At 39.3% G+C, this 23,672-nt stretch overlaps 2 protein-coding genes across 3 annotated transcripts; both read left to right on the top strand.

Annotated features, from left to right (window-relative positions):
• The first annotated feature begins 88 nt into the window (after window positions 1–88).
• pit (probable ATP-dependent RNA helicase pitchoune) lies at window positions 89–11,652 on the top strand. The gene is made up of 11 exons (XM_022081081.2): window positions 89–299; window positions 899–1,009; window positions 1,253–1,393; window positions 2,994–3,254; window positions 4,924–5,073; window positions 5,664–5,828; window positions 7,405–7,545; window positions 7,997–8,157; window positions 8,513–8,836; window positions 9,872–10,049; window positions 11,371–11,652. Exons 1-11 carry the CDS (start codon window positions 203–205, stop codon window positions 11,526–11,528), a joined length of 1,887 nt encoding a protein of 628 aa, XP_021936773.2. The 5' UTR covers window positions 89–202; the 3' UTR covers window positions 11,529–11,652.
• A 2,063-nt stretch (window positions 11,653–13,715) lies between these two features.
• On the top strand, window positions 13,716–23,625 carry LOC110838169 (uncharacterized). Of its 2 annotated transcripts, none has more exons than XM_022081107.2 (12): window positions 13,716–14,224; window positions 15,001–15,063; window positions 15,505–15,591; window positions 16,421–16,581; window positions 16,664–16,769; window positions 17,475–17,563; window positions 19,231–19,297; window positions 19,781–19,864; window positions 21,470–21,538; window positions 21,633–21,721; window positions 22,940–23,027; window positions 23,103–23,625. In XM_022081107.2, exons 1-12 carry the CDS (start codon window positions 14,083–14,085, stop codon window positions 23,216–23,218), a joined length of 1,161 nt encoding a protein of 386 aa, XP_021936799.1. In that variant the 5' UTR covers window positions 13,716–14,082; the 3' UTR covers window positions 23,219–23,625. The 2 variants fall into 2 exon arrangements, with proteins under 2 accessions (XP_021936799.1, XP_021936800.1); XM_022081108.2 differs by having other exon boundaries at window positions 14,100–14,224; window positions 14,781–15,063.
• Window positions 23,626–23,672: the final 47 nt, after the last annotated feature.

The raw sequence follows: 23,672 nt of genomic DNA, 5'->3' as shown, positions 1-23,672 counted from the left end.
AAAGAAATTTACAGATGTCGCTAATATGCCTCCATCTTCCCTATTTCAGTTGTATATCTGTGGCGAAGTAATATTAGGCTGAGTACAGGATGATAGACATTATCTGTGGTTGTTTAAGCAGTTTGTGTGTGGCCACATGTGAGTGAGTTATAGCAGTGTTTTACATGTTGTCGTCTTTCAAATTATTTATTCTATAAGAATTATGTCGGTGCCAGAGAAGATATTGCTGCGCAAGTTGAAGAAGAGAGAACACAAGAAACTGAACTTTCTGAAAAGAAAAACTGATGTTCCCCTCACATGTGGGTATACGTAACCTCACTTGTAGTTTTGGAAAGTAAACTATAACCGTAATTTGTAATCGTTATTTGTTAGTAGACGTAAAATTATTTTAGTGCTCAATGTTATACCGGGTTTTGTGCGGTAAATATATTTTTAACGCGTATACATGTCAATATTTCTATCGTATGGTACAAGATCGAGTCATTTTTAGAAGTGTCGAAATTCCGCATAAATACCCAAAAGACGTCCAAATCACCACAAATAAGCCAACTGCAAAGGAAGAATTCAGTAATAACAGTAGTCTTTCGGTGTACCATCAGAACATTAGAGGTTTATTGAATAAAACTGATTAAATCACTGTTAACCATTTAAAGCATTTTGCCCACAGAATGTATTTATACGTTCTGTGTGATCATAGAATAAACAATGCTTAAACAGCATTGACCAATTGATCGATATTAGTAATGATGAAGTGTTGTGTGTTCTGTGAGGTAAGAACTATTTTTAAATATCATTTAGACGAGCTTCAACTTCAAAGGGTTAATACAGAAACAGGCAACATTATTTTTATTTGATGATCATTTCTGATGTTACATGTTGCAAACTTTTAATGTTACAGTAAATGAGGGTGTTACCGAGGAAGCAGAGAAAGTAACGCTTGTTACCAAGGATACTGTGGATGATGGTCCAAGGAAACGAAATCTTGACTTTGATAGCACTTCTGTGGAAAGTGAGCAGAGATCATATATTTTGTTTTTTAACTTTCTTTTATTCTTTAGTGTGTAATTACTATTGTTTCAATTTCAAGTGGAAAGGTAGTGAAAGTTTTGAAAGTGATCACAGAGGCTACCGGTGATCTAGATGCTTCAGATACAGCATTCATAAGTCTCGCTCTCTTGAGGCTGCTTTCTCGCATATAGAAATATCTCTTGTATACCAAGGCGTGTGCAATCAAGTATTTGTTGTTTTGCAGAAAAAAGGAGAAAGAAGACTAAAAAGAAAAGTAATGATGAAGAGGTTGATGCTGGAGATGACAGTGATGATTCACCAGAGAAAGAAGAAGAAGTAGTAGCAGCGGCAGCGGCCTCACACATGGAGGACCTGACAACAAAATGTAAATACACTTATTGTGATGTTCTGTAATGTTGGCAGCCATTCAGACTGCAGGTGTAAGAAGAGTACTTTTCATTTTCCTTCCTTCTATGAAAGGTGAAATTCGGCGACTGTAAGGAATAGCAGGCCAGTTTGTAGTTCTTAGCAAATACTGTTGTAGAATTCCACTGCCATTTACCATTCTCACCATTGTCCTGTCATCAGGAATATCAAGAGACCGCCACAGCCAAGGTCGGTCAGAATGAATGTAACTGTAGCTATTAGCATGATAATAATGGTATTACATTTTGTATCATAACATTTCTGTTAATAGTGTTGATTCTTAGGCTAATTTGTAGCAACCCCGCAGAGCACGTACAAGTGGTCGAAAAGTCATATCTTTTATAATTGCCTGCAATTGTAAATATGAAATTCCATATCATATCACTTGGGTTAAGATGATTCAGGATTTTCCAAAAGTCATGCAACCCATTCTTGACACGTTGAAATTAGTTAGTTAGTTTAGTTCCTGTAACTCCTAAGTGGAACATAGGGCCTCCTTTCGGAGGTTTCATGGTCTTTAAAGCGTGCATTTAAGAGTAGTGAGTCACTAGCCCACTGACTCTGCACAATTTCTACTTACTCCTGATTTGACTGCCAGAGCCATCTAGCAGTGAAGCAGTGAATCAGAAGAGACTTGGGTGAGAAATGGCTGCTGAATTTTGCTTACGAAACTTCTCGTATCATGCTCGCAAGGTTCTTTTACATGCCGTAAATCTACGACATGGGACCGCCGGCTTTACTTCCCCTCCGAAGGGAAGTTGTGCTACCAATTTCTTTTTATCCTTAAAAATCCATCGACCTCGGCCGGGATTGAACCCGCGAACTTTGGGTCCAGTGGTGAGCACGCTAACCACTAGTCCACCGAGGGCGACTTACATTGAAATTAGGAAACACAAAAAACAAGACAATGATATATTAATTGTTGGAAATGTCCACCACATTCGATCGGAATGGTTTCTGTTTGGCACAGGAGAATCGGGGAAATGTATCCCTGAATAATTCATTCTGGAATTTGACAGTGAGCACTTGTTGCATGTATGTAAAAGATATCCTTGCACTTTGTTGAAAGAAAACTGATGGACTGACGCAAGCAGGTTACAACATGACGTGACGTGTGTGGCCTCTTGTATATAGTCACATTAATATTGTGTGTTTATTAATCCAGTTGAATTGTAATGAATAGAATATTTTGATATAGGTTGTGTGAGTTTCTTATCACTGTATCCAGCTCACTTTGTCCATCTGTTTATCTGTATGCATATAAGAAGTGGGCGGACTCAAACATGGTTGCCCTTCAAACACAACATGTAGACCCCTGTTTTCTTGATTGTTGTTTCTAAACAGTTAGTCTCTTGAGTAGCTAAATTTTGGTGAGATACATACAAGTGAAGTCTTTCTGTCTCATTCTTCTTCAAAAAGTTTCTGGGTTGGTGACCAGCCGCATCATAACCACTGTCCATTACATACATTTATTGTAGGGCTGTAGCTGGCGTTAAATTTGGCGTTCTTGAAAGGCAGAGAAACATGCAGATTATGCTATCAGTTTTAATTCTCTTCAGTTCCAGGTTCAGGAATTGCATTGTCAATTCTGAGCAGTGCTACGTTTGCTTCCCTAGCTGACAAGGTCTGCGAGAACACTTTGAAGGCGGTGAATGATATGGGTTTCACTACTCTTACTGAAATCCAGGCACGGTCTATTCCTCCATTGCTGGAAGGACGGGACCTAGTGGGATCAGCTAAAACCGGCTCCGGCAAGACTCTGGCTTTCCTGATTCCTGCCGTTGAACTTATCTATAAGCTGAAATTCATGCCTCGGAATGGTGAGTTGAAGGCGGGGACACGTGCACTTTACTGAATGCTTCTTTTGAGTGTGGATGGAGTCTCCAATTAGATCATACAGATGTGTGCTGTCTTATCCAGAAGAAGCCATTGGCTGGCTAGGATGTCATTCTGTTAACAGGTGACAGTTATGGTATAAATTATGTATTCATGTATAGTAAGGTAAACAAATACCATAAATTTTTATAAGAATAGGCCAGCCCCCACCATTGACCCACATAAAGAGGTTAAAAGGATACAATGCTTGCAGGAAGGAAGGTTAGTTTTTAGGTTATTCAGTTACAGTTAAAATCAACAATTTGCTTTGGAATAATTTTTTCTTCATTGATAAGATGTTTGTTTATTGTTTGCCCAACATGAGAGCAAGCACATTTAGTTTGCGCATTTTGTTCAAAGATAGTGTTTATTTACAATTTTAATAGTTGGTGTTGGCAGCATTGATAATTTGCATTTCTTTTTTATGTCATTAAAATGTTTAAATCACGGTATGTCCTCTGAAACAAAATCTCTAAAAAACCAAAAACCACTGGAATTTCAGTGTGCTTGTGTAATGAACTTAAACTGCGTTAAATATTTCAGTGGTTAAAGTGTATTGTATGTACAGTGAAACCTCGATGCATCGTTTTCGGCGGGGGTGGGAAATAAAAACGATGAATGCGGGAAAACGATAGATGCGGGAAAGCATTAAAAATTTAAAAAAAAAACAATGTTTCTCTTTCAAAGTTAGTTCTTTTTACCAAAAAAGTCTTTAATGGACAACTGGTTTGTCGAAACTTTACTTTTTAGACCAAACAGAGCACTTTCCACGTTCAAAATGTTTTCCTCGTCACGTTCACTAATATTAAGCGCATAAAAGAACGACTTCACTTTCGCCAATGCAGCGTGTGCTTCGGCAAAACTCGGCAAAGCTTCGGGCTCGCATTCGTCGTCTTCCTCTTCCTCACCACTCCCACCCCCTTTGCGGACAATAACAGGAAGAATGGAAATACTATTACTGCCGAACTCAACGAAACGTAGCTGTAGAAGACCCTGAACCGCTGGAAACGAGATGAACCAGAAGAATGAAAAGTGCCGCCAGCCTTTCCTTTGTACTTGTAATAAAAGCATTTGTGAAGAAATTCACACTGCACATGCCATCTGGCATCGCTGGAACGAAATATGAGTGCACCCTAATTAAAATCGTAAAATTTCTGACAATGGGCACCGCCATTCACTCCAACTATCACCCTTGCACCGCTGACCCCTCATTCCAAAAGAATCTGTGCTGGTTGGGCGACATAACAGGTTACCGCTACTGCGTATTCCAAAAACATTATGCGTCTTTCGGTATTAATTTATCTCAAAACCCAGCATTTTAAATTCTCAGAAACGATCATTGCGGGAAAATTGTTGGCCGGGACTAAGATTTTTGAACGATCGATGCGATAAAACGATAGTTCGAGGAACGATAGAAGCGGGAAAATGTAACATTATTTTATATGGGATGTATTCGGGACCGAACAAAACGGACGATGCATCCGGGAAAACGATAGTTCCGGGAACGATGGATAGAGGTTTCACTGTATCTGCATCATAAACATATTTCTACCATTAATGAAGAAGATAACTACATAGTCGGGGTTATGATGCTCTGTGTCTTGTTCATTGCAGGGACGGGATGCATAGTGATATCTCCTACAAGAGAGCTTTCCATGCAGACATTTGGTGTCCTGAAGGAGCTGATGAAATATCACCATCACACATATGGACTTGTTATGGGTGGGGCAAACAGGCAGGCAGAGGCACAGAAGCTGTCCAAAGGTTGGTACATGCACACAGCTGAGAATGGTATTTTGTATCTTCTGTCATAACATACACGAATACTCCATTTGTAAACGCTGTGGTACCATGATCCAATGAAAGATCACAAGACATGTCTTCAAGTCTTATAATTTTCCTTTATGTTAAATGTGACATACAGGGTGATTATAAATGATTGTTAAACTTTTACAAATGTGTTATAAAAAGTAAGCTATGCACAGTATTGAAATTTGTAGAGCATAAGGAAGGACACTCAAAGTGTTTATTGTCACTTATATGATTTCAGTGTCAGCCCCAGTTGTGTTTCTGCACATATCAAAACAATAATCTCATTCCAAACTGTGGTACCCGTTGAATACGAGGTTGATCCCAGAGCTGGTCTGGATACAGAGGCTAGAAGAAAAATCCCTTACCCGTGCCAGGGATCAGACCCCAGTCATTAAGTCCATAGTCGGACAATATGCTGACTGAATACCGTGGCTCAGTGACATTTATATTAGAATGAAACTATTTTAAGGAACTGTATTTATGGCATGTTGTCGTTTTGTCATGATCTGAATGCCTAACAGCTTTTGCCATTTTGACATTAGGTATCAACGTGCTGGTGGCCACCCCTGGTCGGCTTTTGGACCATCTCCAGAACACCTCAGACTTCCTTTACAAGAACTTGCAATGCCTTGTGATTGATGAGGCAGATCGGATACTGGACATTGGCTTTGAAGAGGAATTGAAGCAAATCATCAACCTTTTGCCCAGTGAGTCATTACACGAGTGATATAGAAGTTTGGCATTTGTTTGATTGTACAACAGTGTTACTAAAATGTTACATAGCTGCAGAACAAGGTCCCTGCACTGCATCATCAATGGGCTAGTCGTGTTTCAAACATCTGAAGGGTGGTCATGTAACAGGTCAACCTAAGAGTAACAAAATGGTCATTAATTGTTTATGATGTAAGATATTGTTTGTATAGTCGGCTCAGTAGTTTTTGGCTAGTGGAATTTTCAAGGGGGAGGCTAGGAGCGAGTCTCTTTCGCGATCGTATAATGCTGACTGCACCGAGGAGCTTGTCGACTGAACGCCAAACAAAAGAAATACACTGACCGTGCCACCTCAGGTACACAGACTAGGCCCGTCCGCCAGCTTCTCCACCAGCCAAAAACTACTGCGCCGACTATAATAGCTTAGATAATGAGAAACTCGGTATTTATATTCAGGTCATTCTTACCAACAACCTCTAATCCCACATAGGTCGCTAACTCTCTTAGTGTAATGTTAGGGGCTGTTGGCATCTCAGGATAGTAATTACAGAAAGGAGTTGGCTGCAGTAGGTGCGAACTGTCTTTACACAGCTATCAACTGACATCTGAAGTGCAGAGATATCGAGTGAGTAATGGCTGGCATTAAATTATTTTATGTACGTAGCTAGGAAATTTGTCAAATTCACAGTTACAGAGGTTCGATGAGACTCTGGCATTGGCACTATTCATCATATTTCTTCACTTTTTCGTCTTCCTAATACAAGCTGCATATCCTGCCCACAACATGCTTCTCTAGCAGAAGCTCTCATACGCATATCTGCGTGCGTGCATATATAAGCGCACATATGTTTGTGCCACTGCCTCTCCCCCCAGTTGTTTCTTCCATTCCTCATTTACTTCAGCTTTTTGAGGCATAGTGCTTCGGACCGGCGATACGGAATGCGCGCTGGTTCGAGTCTCGGGGGAGAAGAAATTTTCTCATGAGCTTTCGACCAGTGCATGGGACCGGTGCCAACCCAGCATCGTGAGGAAATTGGGGAGCTACAATGAGTAGCGTAATCCGGTCAGGAAAACTAGCAATGGCTGGGGGTTCGTCATGCTGACTACACATTACCCTATATCTGGTTGGATGATCGTTCGCCTCTGCTTAGGCATGTGAACGTGAGGCCAGCAGTCAGCTAGTCGACTTTGGCTCTCTGGAGCTGTTACGCCACGGATTTATTTACAACTAATTTAAATTGTTTTCTGTCAGAATAAGATTCTGTTCCAGAAGTATACAAAAGAACAAGCATATGACTATAGTACTTGCCTCCACACGCTGCCCCCCCCCCCCCCCCCACACACACACACACTTGTATAGTGCCCTGCCTCTGCATATGATCTGACTAGGAAACAGGATTTGATTACTATTAACTGCATAATGACTTCAGTTGACTGCAGCCTCTGCTCTGTGGTTGTATTCTGCTTTGCACTGAGTGGCGCTGGTGAACTGAAGAATTAAGTTACTGAAATGTGGCATTAGATCTGTTACTTGGTTCACAAGCTTCAATCTGAGTGCTTTGTGTTGGACAGAGCGACGCCAGACCATGCTTTTCAGTGCTACTACCACGCAGAAGACAGAGGCTCTTACCAGGTTGGCACTTAAGAAGGAGCCCTTCTATGTTGGCGTGGATGATGAGACAGACAAAGCAACTGTGGAGGGCCTGGAACAAGGTTTGTAAGTTGAAGAAAGTGGTACAATTTTATTTATCAACCTGAAGATTACTGAAATGTATTCTTCTTCTTCTATGGCTCTCCGGTCCATATTCGGTCCATGGCCTCCTCAATTCTCCCCTTCCATTTGGTCCTCTGTTAGGTCCGTCTGTCCGAAGCTTTGATCTAAACATTTTCCTTTTTACGGTGCAAGGTTGTTAGCCTTGCGACCAACCCCCAACCTGGAGGTCCATAGAAGAAGAAGAAGAAACGTGATGTTATGGGCTCCATTTCTTAGTCAGTAAACGTTGAGAGTTTCTTTGTTGAAGGTGCGTGAATTTCTATGTAAGCGGGTGCATTGCTATTTTATTGTTGCCAGTGTTTTGATGCTGTCGAAATCTACATCTTGCCAATTATCAGTATTCCATGTTTCTGCTTTCCATTTTTATTGTCTTTAATTATGATGTTTCAGGCTATGTGGTTTGTCCGTCGGAGAAACGCTTCCTGCTTCTGTTCACATTCCTCAAAAAGAACCGCAAGAAGAAGGTGATGGTGTTCTTCAGCTCATGTCTTTCAGTCAAGTTTCACCATGAACTTCTCAACTACATAGATCTACCCGTGATGAGCATTCATGTATGTTCAAACTCATTATTAGGCCCTGCATTTGTCTCTGCCCATTGTTTGTCCAACTTGGCTGTAGGCCAAGCGTAGAGAAGAACCAACTGCTTTCTGTTTCCTGATCCCTGAAGTGTAGTTTGAGTAATGGAGACTAGCTGCAGTGAAATGGCAACAGTATTCTTGTACAGCAAAACCTATTTAAATTGTATATTACGTTATATTTAAAGATTGTTCTCAATCAACAGAACAGCTGCTTGAACCACGAAATGTATCAGAATATTGTGACAGCTGTTTTCATTAAAACAATGATTCAGTTTGTAATTTTAAAGTAATGGTGAAGGAATGTGCTGGAATGTTTTGATGTGAACAGGGAAAGCAGAAGCAGACAAAGCGTACAACAACATTCTTCCAGTTCTGCAATGCAGAGACGGGGATACTGTTGTGCACTGATGTGGCTGCTCGAGGACTGGACATTCCTGCTGTGGACTGGATTGTGCAGTATGATCCGCCGGACGACCCGAAGGAATACATCCACAGGGTCGGTCGAACTGCACGTGGTGAGGGGGGCAAAGGCCATGCACTGTTGATCTTGCGCCCTGAGGAATTAGGCTTTCTGCGGTACCTCAAACAAGCACGTATCCCACTAAACGAGTTTGAATTCTCATGGAACAAGATTTCTGACATCCAGCTGCAAGTGAGTACACAGTTACGAACAGTGCTGCCAGCCTTTCATTCTCCTTTAACCATTATCGGCTGTGTGTTCGGGCTCGCACACAGTCGAGCTGCAGCTGTTTGTCATAGTAGCATACCACTAAACCATATTTGTTTGAAGGTTTGTACTAACCCATTCAATCTAAATATCCATGTGCTTATTATACTCACAAATACTCTCATTTTTGAATATACTGTAAACTGACAATAAGACAAATGCTCGGTTCCAGTATTATAGAATATGTAAAAGTTCGGTTAAAATTATTTTGTTATAAATGGTAATGTGAAATCAATTTCATTATTTTTGGTTTGATTATGAGGGAAATATTTATCTTTGCAAGTGTTTAATTGCATATCACGGATGCTTATAAAATGACACTTTGAACATTCTTTATAACAAATTTCTACTTTATCTTAATAAAGTAGAGTGTGGACTGGTTTTGTGTGGCTCAGGCTAGGGGTCCACTGGTGGGTACTTCTGAACACGGCAGTGAACATTTGAGTTCCACAAAGTACATGTAATATCTTGGCTGGCTGAGTGACTATCAGCTTCTTAATAGGAATACTGTTGTGTGGAGCTAGTTACATTTCAGAATATTCAGTGGAGGATGCTTAATTTCTGTCAGAACTTAGAATGGAGTTAGTGAGGATTAATTAATATTCTTTAATTCCAGTAATTACCACATATCACAATTTGGTACTGTTTGAACGTGGAGGGATGATGTGATATGGATCATATAAACTGTGTCAAGTCCCCATACTGGCCGTTCATAGCCAATGGAAGCCAACGATTATAACTGTGATGTTCTTTACTTATTTCAGTAAATGGCTCATGAAAAGTTAAGGCAGTTATAACATATGTACAATCTAGTTCCTCCACTTTTTATGCACCGTTTCATTTGATGCTTCAGAAATGATACTAATTATCAGTTTTGAAGCACATTTTAATTATTAAAATACATGTGCTATCTTAACACTAATTAATAATGTGTAAAATTGGATTTGTCCTGTGTCGCAGCTAGAGAAGCTGATAGGTAAGAACTACTTCCTCAATCTGTCTGCTAAGGAAGCGTATAAAGCATATGTCAGGGCGTACGATTCGCATCACCTCAAACAGATATTTGATGTGGAGACGCTGGATTTGGCAAAGGTTGCAGCTTCGTTTGGTTTCCAAGTTCCGCCAGCCGTCGATCTCCGTATCCTTTATATGCTATCAGAATGTGAGCAAAGAATGTTTCCAAGTTATCCTACTGTAATGAGGCAATTCAACTTTATTTTTCTGTGTGGTTTTATAATACATGGCACTGACTACATGACACAGCTTAGCAGTTGCTGAAAGATGGGTACAAGAACTCTGGAAAAGAAAAGAATTACATATTGAAGAGCTTCATTGAATGTGCCCTCACCTACAGTCCAGAGACCAGGAGAAAATCCCTGCTAGGAATTTGTTATATGCGCATGATTTTGCGGTGACTTGACGCCCCATCCTAAAAGCATTCGTTCCACAAGCACTGAACAAACAACAGACAACAGGCTTTCATGTGTTCTAATGGGTATAGCTTTAAGATTACCTTGTCCCGCTCAGTAGACACGCGGTCTGAGACATCATGCTTTGGACCGGTGATATGGAATGTGTGCTGGTTCGAGTCTCGGGGAAAGAAATTTCTCATGAGATTTTCGACCAGTGTATGGGACTGGTGCCAACCCAGCATTGTGAGGAAATTGGGGAGCTACAATGGGTAGCGTAATCCGGTCATGAAAACTAGCAATGGCTGGGGGTTCGTCGTGCTGACCACACATCACCCTATATCTGATTGGATGATCGTTCATCTCTGCTTAGGCATGTGAATGTGAGGCCAGCAGTCAAGCTAGTCGCCTTTGGTTCTCAGAGGGCTGTTACGCCACAGATTATTATTAAGATTACTTCACAGTGGCACCAATAACAGCCCTCTAGTCTACCTGGTAGTAAACATTCCCCCCTGCACCGCGCCAGAACCGACTTTCCCCCCCGCAGGAATTTTCTCGTGGCTGGTGGACAGTAGATAATATTACTGTGTTCTTATGTTCATATTTGACATTAAATGCGTGTTTAAAGCCCAAGGGTGACATTTGCATTGTGTTAAGGAGTAAATTGTATTTTTCAAGTTTTGGAACAGAAAGAAATTAAAAATTTTCCATTACTTTTGGTAAACTCTAATCAGCTGATCTAGATCTGACATTAAAAGTCATCAGGTGAGTTGGATTCCCTCATTAGGTAGTAAAAGTGGTGTGAACAATGTTGCTGAGTCTACAGCTGCATTTGGTTATTCCTTTTGTATTTTCTGCTACCGAAATATCAAATCAGTGAGGTGCATCTGCTTTAATGCAGAAAATTTGGAAAATAGGTGCACACAGTATGTGGATAAGTACGGTACAGTGTCTATCTGTTGTCCTTTTCTCTTTTACTTTTATTTATTTGTTATTTTGTGGGGATGGTTGAGCAAATACGTTCTTGGAGTTTCCTTAACATTGAATTAGAGGTGCATAGCAGTAAGGGTTCTCGTCCCCGCAAGAGGAAAGGTGGCGGGGGCTATGGTTACTTTAATACACTCAACAGCAATAAGAAGGTGCACAAGAATAAAGTGTATCGCCAACCAAACAAGAAGGCGAGCGACACGCGGCAGTTCTCCCGATGACAATGTCGTATTTGTTACTGTTATTAATGGAACTCTTGAGTTGTTTTCTCTGTCTGTCAACATGTGTTCTTGAGCCTGTAACATTTCTGACATTTTACTTCTGCATAAAGAACCTGGATTTGAACTTTGTCGTTTTCTGTTCCCACAATTGTGCTTATCTTTAAGCAATAAGCCTTTTATCCTCCACCTTCTGTTTCATATTATTACGAGAAGATGCTACACAATTTTTTTTTTCTAAAATAGCTGGGCGTGTATGCTTTTACCAATTTTATTTTGTTTGGAACAATTAAGTGTCCTTGAAAATAAAATAGAATAATGCTTTGAAGTAAAGTAATAGCCCTTATTGGTTGAGAAGATTTAGAATGTGGTGAAGAAGATCTTGGGAAAAGTTCATTTATTTAGTGGTGTTGCTGAGAATGTAAATTTTCTGCCAAGAAACATGTTGTGTTCTATCAAATTCTTTTTTATATACAATTTTATTCTGATTTCAGTTTTGTCTTTTCTTCTAATGACATCAGTCCAGGGGTCATGCATGCCAACTCCTCCATTGTTACCAGTGACCTCCACAAATAGTATTCTTATTTATTTTATCATAATTTAATGCAAGCTTATGTTGAATTATATTGAAGTTATTTTTAGACACCATGAGCCCTGATTGATGAACCTTTGCTGTACGAAGCTTGGGAAGGTCAGTCCAACAATAGTCTTATGGAAACACTCTTAAACACTTCCAGAAGAAAAAATTAGAAGAGTATATATTTTTAAATACAGTGGAAAATAAGTTGAGGTCATTAATCTTTTACACTTGAAAGAAGAAAGAGATTTCTGTCTTCTGGGTTGTTGCGCCGTGTAGTATTCATCGCCCTGATGACGGAGGCAGTTTGACCTCTGAAACATTGGTAAACATCTACCCAGAAGACAGAAATCTTCATACTCACCGCTGTGAAAACCTCAAATCCTACACATAAGAGAGAGTTTATAATAAAATATATTTCTGGAGTGTTACATATTGCTGCAGGAATGAAGAAATGAACATTAAAATCAAAATAGCTTAAATTTGCCTTATTGATGTGACACTTTAGTCTGCATTTGCTTCACAAAAGAACTGAAATTTGGTCCCAATTTTGAAATGTGAATTCACATCATATCGTGTAAGTGCACATCAGTGAACTTTATTTTGTTTTGTTTCATATATGAAAAAGCATGTTTACATGTTTATGTGCTACCAAATATATTTGACAAATCTTATGCTAACTTAGAACTGAGATCACCAAGATACTGGTTAAGCATAAAAGGTAATTGACCTTCTTGGTTGAAAGTATCTAAAGAATGGAATCATACTGCATTTCAATCAATTCAACCACAATTTCTCTGGAGCATCACTGACTTCAATGGAGAATGGTTTTTTAAAGATACATATATTTGTAGCATGGCTGCAAAAGTCACTTTATTGAATCGCATTTTAAAAATCGCAGCAAAGGAATAAATAATTTCTACAGTACATATGTTCAGTTTATGTTCTGCTTGAATGTAATTCTTAACATATATGCAACTGAGATGCCAAAACAGAGAATTAATTCCAGTGGTCTAGTACATTTCGTTTAGGGTCTTTGGACTGATATGCATGAAATATTTGTACTTTTTAAAAGCAAATCTGATATGGCCAAGGAACCTTCTTTCTTTATGTGATAACAAAAAACTGAGACTGGTTAAACTATATGAGATTTGAAGTTTTGTGGCTTTGAAGACTCGATATTGGTCTCATGAGTAATTATACGATGTGGACTTGCTGGTACCTACTAGCATATCAGAGGACATACTGCCTTCTTTTTCAAGCATTAAAATGGAGACAGTATGTTTCTTGACCAGTTAAATAGATTTGCATACACTTTTATTCTGACAATGAAGTTAGTTCCACTGCAATACCAGAGTTTCAAATTTGCACCATTCATTTCTGTTCAGTCTGGATGGGGAGATAGATTGCATATTGGTTGAATAATAGTTACTTTTTACTGACTGAACACTGCCTCCATCACCCTTAAACAACAAGATAAGTAATCAACGATTATGTCATCCTGAAACAATACCGTATAGTGTAGACCAGGCGTGTTCGTGCGTAGTGTGTATTTCATTTTAAGAAATGTGACCAGCCAGAATGTCTAGATTTTTATAGATCAATCTTCTGGTCGAGTAATATTTCGTGGCTCTTGGTCAAATAACTGTTGTGCATTTGAGTAAAAGAGTATTGCGAAATGTATTTCATCGTTCTGCTATGCTACAGCCTACATAATTACTCGAATTCTGACAATTTCACTCAGTTATAGATCAAGGTTGGGAGCAATTATTTCGTCAGTGTTTTGATACGTTTATTAGTACAGTATACTTCATTTAAACTTATAAAATCAGCGTTAACATTTAAAAAAATATGTCAGTATTGGGAGCAGCCTGCGAGGTTTTAGTTTCCTTGCACGGTAATTTTCCTGCTGTAAGTGGGTCGTAAGTTGTGTCAACCGCCGGGCATTGGGTCACGGTCAATGTGTTCGAGACGGCCGCCATGTGTGCACCGTGGCACTTCGTCGTGCTGCTGTTGCTGAGCGGCGCCAGCGCGTGGCCTGTCATCAGGCCGTGGTCGAATGGTTATTTCGGCTATGATGGTACATTGCTACGCAATAATGATACCAATCGTACCAGCAGAGGTAAAGTTTAATTCATTGTTAACTTCTTGGAGACGCTTTTTAATTCCTTGTCTATGGTTACTTGCAGAATGCAGTGATATTGTTTACTGTACGGTGATTTCCTAGAGTATATTCAACGAATGGGCGTTTTTTGTACAGGCCGAATGCCTATCATTACGTACCTGCTACAGACAATTTCGAAACGGTTTTGAAATATAACTGTTTCGGGACAAGAATAAGTGAGACCACTCTGAAGTGAATGGAAGACTGCATATAGGAAACGTTTATTATTATATCGAAAAACTATAATTTCGTGAGATTTGAGGTTCGCACGCCGTGCACACTCATAGATACCAACATTTCGGAGAAACATACTGGCTCCATCTTCATGGCTGAAGATGTTTTTCCGAAACGTTGGGTATATACTCATGAGTGCACACATCATCAAGATTCAGAAGAATAACAGTTGTTATAATTTCGTGTACTTGTCAAAACAAAGAAGATATCCCATTTAAAACAATTTTTCCAGTAGTTTTATGTGATTCTAAACAGAGTGTCTCTCTGTCTTTATTTTTAGGGAAGCGCATAAATTGCAATTGGGAAGGCAATTATTTGGACCCAAGAGATTGAACATGTAACCTGAATGGAAAACAAGAACTATAGGGTTTTGATGAGAGAATCTGTTAGACAGCTATTTATTTAAACAGTGATGATAATATTACAAGAAGTTCTAGGAAGAGCTTACAACATAAGCTTCTCACTGTGATCATACTGCTCCAATGGACATTATGTTGCAGTGCTCAACTTCTTCCCCATCCCCGTCAGTGTGGAGTGTCCCTCGGATGATGGCCGCAGAACTGGTAAGTGTGCTTCAACATTACACCTTAGACTGAAAGTATAAAGTAAACATGGCAGCGACTGTACGCGCCAGTTATTGTCTATATTTTCTCAAAAAGTTGCATACAGATTCATATAACTAACATTGATTAATCTATCAAACAATGTATTTTCTTGGTTGTACAACTCATGTACATGCACTGATGAGTCAGTTATTCATGTTACACAGTGATTAATACCTCTAGGATCTGAGGTTCTCGTGGTGGTGAGTACAAAGATGGCTTTCCTTTGTGTTGTAGTGCTGTGTAGTCTGGTAGAAGTACATTAATGTTTCAGAGGTTCTTGCTGCCTCATTGTCAGGGCCGTGATTAAGGACCTCTGAAATGTTTGTAAACTTCTACCAGATTACATGGTCCTACAACCCAGAAGATAACCATCTTTTGATTAATATCTCTTTGTTGTAGGGGTGTGTCTGAACGTGTATGAGTGCCGGATGCAGGGTGGCCGGGCAAATGGACCGTGTGCCCTGGGTTTTGGAGTTTGCTGTGTCTGTGAGTACAACTTCCTGGTGTTGGATATTTAGTTGGAGAGGTCAGCTCACCTCCCATAATCACAGTTTATTTCCCTAAAGTAATGAAGTAAGCATACAATCTTCACATTTATGAGGTACAGTATTGTACTATTTTTTTTCTTACGTTCTGCCATAAGTAAAGAGTAACTTACGGGCCTGCCCATGTCTGTCATGGCTTTTATCACATTGTTACAGCACTTATCTTGGAATTGTATCAGTGACCTTGAATACCATTGTTGCACTTACTATTCTCTTTGTTGCTCTGCTGACATTATGACCCGTGATGTGGTGTGGTGTAAAGAAAGTCTTTGGAATTTTAGTGTACTCCAAGGAGGACATCCTTCCAATATTGTCTGCATATAGGAACTCTCACAGATTAAGAAAACCCCTTCCATTACCATGAACTTTCAATTATTGATGCTTCTGACATTCCTGTAATTGAATTTGTAGTTATTTTACTGATCTGTTTCCGTACAGAATGTCATATGCCAGCTGTCATGGCTTCTTAGTGTCACTGTCAGGGGAGAAATTAAATGATTTTCGTGCAATCACCACGTTATTTTAGATTTAACATAAATGTTGCTTCGACATATTTGTATATTTTTCAAAAAAACCACCATACTGAATGCCATCGTGTTTTATTAAATGTTACTCTAGTCTTGGAAGTTTACTCGGCTTCTTTATTGTTTCTACAAATGTCAGGTTTATCTTGATGCAAAATAAATATCTTTTCGTATTTTAAGCTAGGCTGCCTGCATTCATAGATTGGAAGCAGGTATGTAGGACCACCATTTAACTTATTCTTACAGTCACAGCAACTTGTGGTGCTGACATTGTCAACAACATGACCTACTTTGTCAGCCCAGCCTTTCCTGCCCTGTCACGTGATGCAGCTGTCTGCAATGTTCAAATTCAGAAGGTGGCTCCCAGCGTCAGCCAGCTGCGACTTGACTTTGTGCACTTCAATCTGGTGCGTAGCCTAATGTCAGGATAGAGAAGAACAGCCCAAGGGTCGCTCGTACCAACGCGTTACCTTTGCACTTGTGTTACAGGGGCAGCCGAATAGACGGACAGGTGTGTGTGAATCGGATGTGTTTGTTATGAGTGGTGGAGTGACCCAGAACCTGAAACTTTGTGGGCAGAACAGTGGCCAGCATGGTGCGTAGATTGAATCGTTATTGTATTATCTACCGTCGTGTGTCACAAAGGTGGTATTACAGGAACCTTTGTGGTTTGAGTTTGGATACATGGTGCTATTTGCGATTGCCTGTTTGATCACTTGGATAGAATTTCATTAGATTTGTATGTTTGATGCTTATCAAACTCAAATATGGTTCACACTAAACTACCGGTTTGCATGATATAATGTCCAGGGAAAAGATTTCATTGTATATTGTCATTTTGTGGTGAAATTTTCTGTTGGAAATTCTTAAACCAAAAAGATATTGCTGAACCATATTGAACTATTTAAACTGCCATCTAACAAACTACATGGAGCAGAGTCCTTCTTGAAACGTTAATAGTCACGGAAATAGTTCAATATTATGCTTCTTATGGAACTCAGATGTAAATTACCGTATTATCAGGATCTGCTCCTCGTCGCTCACCTAAGCCAAATCATTTATTAGACTACCAGAAAACTCAGAATTAGAGTTCAAAAGAATGCTAGTCTAGAAATGTATCAGTTGTACTTGAAGACCAAAATTAATTTTAGTCATAATTTGTTTAGACTTGTTCTTAGAGACGTGTATAAAATCATGAACTTGAGTAAAGTAATTCAAAATAGGACCTGGTCTAGATAGTGATGGACGTTCTTGATCAGCTGAGTAACTCCCGTGATGCTGTTATTACAATCTGTTGCAGTGTATTATGATGTGGAGAATGTGAAAGACCCAATCAATATCGTTATCAACCTGACCCACAACAACTTGTTCCGTATGTGGGAGATCAAGGTGAGCCTGCTAACCAATCTGCTCGTAGTTTCTACCATTTCTTATAACCAACCTCTGTATCTTGGCATATTAAAATAATTTTGTAAGCATGAGAGAATAAATTCTTCAGGTGAATTAAGAAAAATTAGAAGAATTGAGAATAAGAATTCTCTTTACTGTACCATTTTCACACTCTGAACTCTAGCCATTTATTCACAAGTGCAATACTTATCCTTGTTGATATCAGATCCTTTGTCAATGGAAATATTTCAAAAACTGTTGTTTTTAAAAAATCGCATTCTCTTTCACTACCTGTTCAATCTGAACATTGTCAGTACTGATTTTGGGTCTTCTCTCATAACTTACAGTATCTAAAAAAATTTGCTACAGAAGCTAATTAAGTAACGTACCAGTAAAGTTTTATTGCATGGTTTCATAACTTATATCATTGAAATAGTAACCACGCATGTATTTGAATATTTAGCACTAAGTATAAGATAGAGGACTATATTGTCTCTTACATATGTATGTTCCATCACAGTTTCAAGATAGGGTAGAACCTCTTGGTATTAAATCAGGTGGGACAACTTCAGTCATCCCAGGCTCTCAGACTGCTGCTAGGTCTATTTTGCACCCCTGATCTTGTTAGGTCCATTCAAACTACACAGACTGCAGTGCTGAAGTCAGAACCAACCTAATTAAGGCCCTCCTAATATATTTAGGCTCTCGCCACGAACAACTGGAGGCCTCTAATCTATGCCTAGCGAACACTGGCATGAGGATTCTCCCTCCTATACGCATTTCTTATACTTGACACTTTCTGAGAGGCCCACGATATGTAGGTGCCACCTCAGTGGACAGAGACCAGTTAACAACCTGTTACCATCCTGAAGCTGGTCACTCTTCTCTGCAGAGATCTTGCTTTGTATTCAGGTAGTCCAGAGTTCAAATCTTAGCCCAGACATCAACTATCCTGACTGAGGTTTTATGTTGGTGTTCTCAGTTTATTCACACAAATGCCAGGATGGTACCTCAAATTAGGTTATGACTGCTTTCTTCCACTTCCTTTCCAAATAATTTTACACTGTTTATTATAATATGTACTATGGATATCACTATTAATAAATAAACACATATCACTGTCAGAAAAGCAAATTTTGTTCAAGAAACATGTACCAATGTTGGTTCATACACTGTCTCTGTATGAATTTTCTTGCAACCGAAGTTCCTTTAGCATGTCTTATTTTGAATCACATGGAGACATTCATCATAATGTGATGACAATACTGATGCAATTTTCAGATAATGATTTCAAACATTGTCATCAGGCATGACAGAGATGTTGGAATGCATGTATACAACCAAAATATGACCACAGTCACTAAATTTTGGTGATAGTGTATTTGTCTAGTTATTTATTATGAAAATTTTGTATCATGTATATTTTGTTTATTTTGTACAAAAAGATGTCAATGTTGGAGTAATTGGTTTATTTAATTTGTTAACAATTAAGTAGCATCCCTTCCCCAAAAAATATTTTGTATGTTCATTTTGAATCATGTTAAAGAATTCTCTTTGTATAGTATAATGGGTTATTCTGTTGTGATATTCATTCCGACTGTGTAAGACTTAATGAAATAGATCAGTTTATTTCCTAGACTGCATGTTCTGTCCTTCATATGTTTCAGATCATACAAATTGAGTTCACTGAACGTGCTCCTGCTGGCTGTAGGCAGTACCACCAGGGTAGCAGTGGTATGGATGTTTGAACTACAGAAATTATAAAAGAATTTAAACTGCTGAAATACATTTTCATGCAAGTTGCTCTCAGAGATCAAGATGTTAGGTTGTGTGAGAGATCATGTACTAAGTTGTAACAGGCTATTGAGCCATTAAGAGAGGAGAACTGAGTATTGAAGGTTATATGTACTATCATCTGCTGAATCTGAGTGTTCCATTTACCTTAAAATTATGTAAACTTACAAATTTGTGAATGCTCATGGAATTTTCTCAAATTAAGGTCTTCATTCATGTGTGTGTTTGACAGCTTTCAGTCTCATTCCAAGTGATACATGAACTGTATTGAAAGAACTAAAATGCTGCAGTACAAAGATAAATAAATTATATTTATTTTGATTTTCTGTGATGATCACGTGATCTGTTCTTATTACAATGAACTGCACAACTTGTGTACTTTGTTTTCTGCAAGTTAGGTGAGTAGGACGTTTCATGTTGCAGGAATCATCCAGACAATGAACTTTGCAGATAATGGCCGTCACCTGGCAGACCAAGACTACAACATCTGTATGCGGCAGGAAGAAGGTGAAATGTGTTGTATATAAATGAATGTGTATACATAATTTTTGTAACAGATTCAGTCCTTTATTTACAGATCTTCCATAGTGGTTTTTGGAGGCTCTTATAGATAGTTGTAGATGGTATCTGACGTCCTCAATAAAGAAAGTTTCCCTGACAAGGATATATACCTTGACAGGCAGAGCACCTTCTTCGAAAACATAGCTTTCAGTAGTTTGCATGTGCTTTTCTGTTAGGTGGTGACATATCATGTCCAGTCCATGTATCACCAGTGCAATTTTTCATCTGAACAATTTCGTTGCTGTTTCTAGTAAGATGTGAGAAGGTCTTTTGAGGTTGTTTGTGGCCACTATTGCGAGTGATGCCTTTTGTTTCACATGGTATGTGTGCGCAATGCTGCTTCGTTTCACTGTAGCCCCAGATATCTGAAGGAGTTTAAATTTTTTCTCCTTTTCAAGATACCACAGTCATAGTTTTTTCTTTGTTGATGTGTGGAACTTGTTTGCTTGTGACCATTGTGTCAGGCCATCGAGTGTACTATGTCTCTCTTGGCACTGGCTTAATATAATTGCTTTATCATTGTTTGTGTAGGCATCTCTGTTTCCCATGTGTACTGCACTGACTATGAGCCGGGATAGCTCAGTCAGTATAGTGACTAGCTACGGGCTGGGCGACCGGGGTTCGATCCCCGGCGGGGGCAGAGGATTTTTCCTCTAGCCTCTGCGCCCAGACCGGCTCTGGGGCCCACCCAGCCTCCTCTACAATGGGTACCGAGTCCTTTCCCGGGGGTAAAGCCGGCCGGGGCGTGATGCTGACCACTCACCCCCATCTAGTGCCGAGGTCAAGAAAGAGAGGAGCTATACCTCCGCTCCCCCCAAGCGCCTACATGGCGCATAGCGGGACAAACTTTACTTTACTTTTACTGCACTGACTACATCAGTTGTGAGGTTGAGTAGCAATGGACTCAGTGGGTCTGCCATTTGTTTGCAGGTTAAAAAGACAATCTGTACTTGACCAGAATTGAATTCTATGACCCTGTATGTTACCAGAGAGCTGAATTGCATCTTGTTATTTAACCATATTAATCACTCTGGTATTTGTATGTACCCACAGTTTATAATTCTGCATTTTGCCAACTTATTGTATTTAGGTGGTTTTGTATGATTTGAGTAAACAGCAATTAGTTCCTTAAGTAACACTAACCAGCTGATGTTTATTATGAGATGTGTTGGTTTCTTTCCAGTAGGAACTGAATCTTTAAATGTCTTTTTCATGACCTTTGGCTTCAGAAGGTTAATTATTACACGTGAATTTCAATAGTTATGAATGGAAGAAACAAGAAATACGTACAGACTTTTGCTGGGAAAGTAGTGATTACTTTGAAGACTAAGATGAAGATGGGAGAGTAGTATTAATGTGACGCAAAAAGGAAATATATCAGATGATCTGGGATGGATATAGCGGCAGGCTTTCCTTTAGCAGTGCTGATATTTTGTGTATTAACTCTATAGGTTTTATTTGTCTATTAGTAATGATGTACTGGAAACAGTATACATTCTGGTGCTTCAGTTAAAATATTGAGGATGAAGTAACAGTCTGATTTTGTTTCAGGAATGTGCTCAATAGCGTATGAACCATGTGATGAGAACTCCTTCAAGATTGGACCCCCTGTTCTGTCAGGTGAGAATAGTCAGCAGGTTGCATTCCCCAAGTTAATCAGTTGCTTTTACTGCCATTAGGTAACTGAATTTAACTGAATGATTTTCCCACACAGACCCTGGCTCAGGAGATGGCGGCATCGGAGACAGTCGAGACTGTGATGACAAGATTGTGATGCCATGTGACTCGGAGGAATTCTTAATGGTGAGCTTGCTGTTAGATTCAGTTGTTTATAATTCTTGAAGTAAACAAGAAATGTTTTGAGTATTTACTTCTGTGCTTTTAGAAGTCTGCAGGAAATGACTGTGTATGTTGCACTATCATTGGTTAATTAAGTGAAGGAAATAAACTGAGTTAAATATAGTAATTTAACATGAACATATCATCAGTGACACTACAACATTGTACCTCTAATTCTGCTATACTTAGGTGATGCAACCTGAACTTCCATGGCTAATACTCGCGACACTATGTCTTGACACACTCACATTTAGGTTGGACAAAATTATTTTAACTTCAGAGAGAATATTTGGAGCAATTTGGTCATGTTGTAGCACTAGATTGGTATTTAGGAGGCACCAAAATTCAAATTTTGGCCAGATTACGATCTGTTCTTAGGTTTTCTGCAGTTATATCAGATTTCTCCAGTCTTTGCAGTGAAATAGGCAATGACTGTCTCTTTCCAAAGCCTTGCCTGGTCACTGTTTTTCATCTTCTACCCATCTTATTCAACACCATATACAGTGAAACCTCTATCCATCGTTCCCGGAACTATCGTTTTCCCGGATGCATCGTCCGTTTTGTTCGGTCCCGGATACATCCCATATAAAATAATGTTACATTTTCCCGCTTCTATCGTTCCTCGAACTATCGTTTTATCGCATCGATCGTTCAAAAATCTTAGTCCCGGCCCACAATTTTCCCGCAATGATCGTTTCTGAGAAATTAAAATGCTGGGTTTTGAGATAAATTAATACCGAAAGACGCAGAATGTTTTTGGAATACACAGTAGCGGTAACCTGTGAGGAAGACGACGAATGCGAGCCCGAAGCTGTGCCGAGTTTTGCCGAAGCACACGCTGCATTGGCAAAAGTGAAGTCGTTCTTTTATGCCCATAATATTAGCGAACGTGACGAGGAAAACATTTTGAACGTGGAAAGTACTCTGTTTGGTCTAAAACGTAAAGTTTTGACAAACCAGTTGTCCATTAAAGACTTTTTTGGTAAAAAGAAGTAACTTTGAAAGAGAAACATTGTTTTTTTTAAAATTTTTAATGCTTTCCCGCATCTATCGTTTTCCCGCATCTATCGTTTTTATTTCCCACCCCCGCCGAAAACGATGCATCGAGGTTTCACTGTAATTCCAATAACTGAAACATTGTTATAAAATAACCTGAGAATCAGTCATATGTTATGTTCCCAGCCTGAATCCAGTGGACCTGGGGTCTGTGACCTGCTGCACTGTGGCAGCTCATTCTGCAACCAGGGGGAGAAGCCCTGTCGCATAGAGAGTGAGTAAAAATCCCTGTGATCCGCCTGCTGTACAGGTAGCCTAACATGACACTTATTGGATCGTGTTCTTACAGGTAGTTCCACTCCTTTCAACATCCGGGTGCAGTTTGGTCCAGGCATCAGAGAGGAGTCTCCAGAAGATAATATTGGCATGTGTCTGCATTATGAACAACTGCCATGTTATGTGTGATGACAATTCGTATCATGTGCCTGTTATATATTCAAACTGCTGAAGGAGTAATTTATTTTTAATACTAAATGTTTTACGTGTCATTTGGTAGAATGTGAGTGAGTCAGTCATATGTGGGTTTCACCATGTCCTCAATGAAAATTAGTATGAAACAGGATATTCTACAAGACAAGACAGGAACGCATCCCGGGCCTAAATCAAGGGCTACCTGTAATTGATCTTACAAATACTGTGGTGGACTGGATTCATTTAACTCGGGATAGGGAATGGTGGCAGGCTTTTGCGAACACAGTAATGGACATTCAGTTCTATTAAAGTCACAGAATTCCTTGTCAAAGTGAGTTTCAGCTTTTCAAGGAGTCTTCCATAGAGTTAGTATTTTTAAATATTACATTTATATAAAGATCTATCTCTGTTATTACTACATTTATCAATGGTTTGAAATGGTTCAAAC

This window comes from Zootermopsis nevadensis, unplaced genomic scaffold (assembly GCF_977971745.1).
Source record: "Zootermopsis nevadensis isolate Lab colony 2312 unplaced genomic scaffold, Znev_1.0 Znev_ptg000030l, whole genome shotgun sequence".
Lineage (NCBI taxonomy): Eukaryota > Metazoa > Arthropoda > Insecta > Blattodea > Termopsidae > Zootermopsis > Zootermopsis nevadensis.
This window is presented reverse-complemented; position numbering and strand designations above follow the sequence as displayed.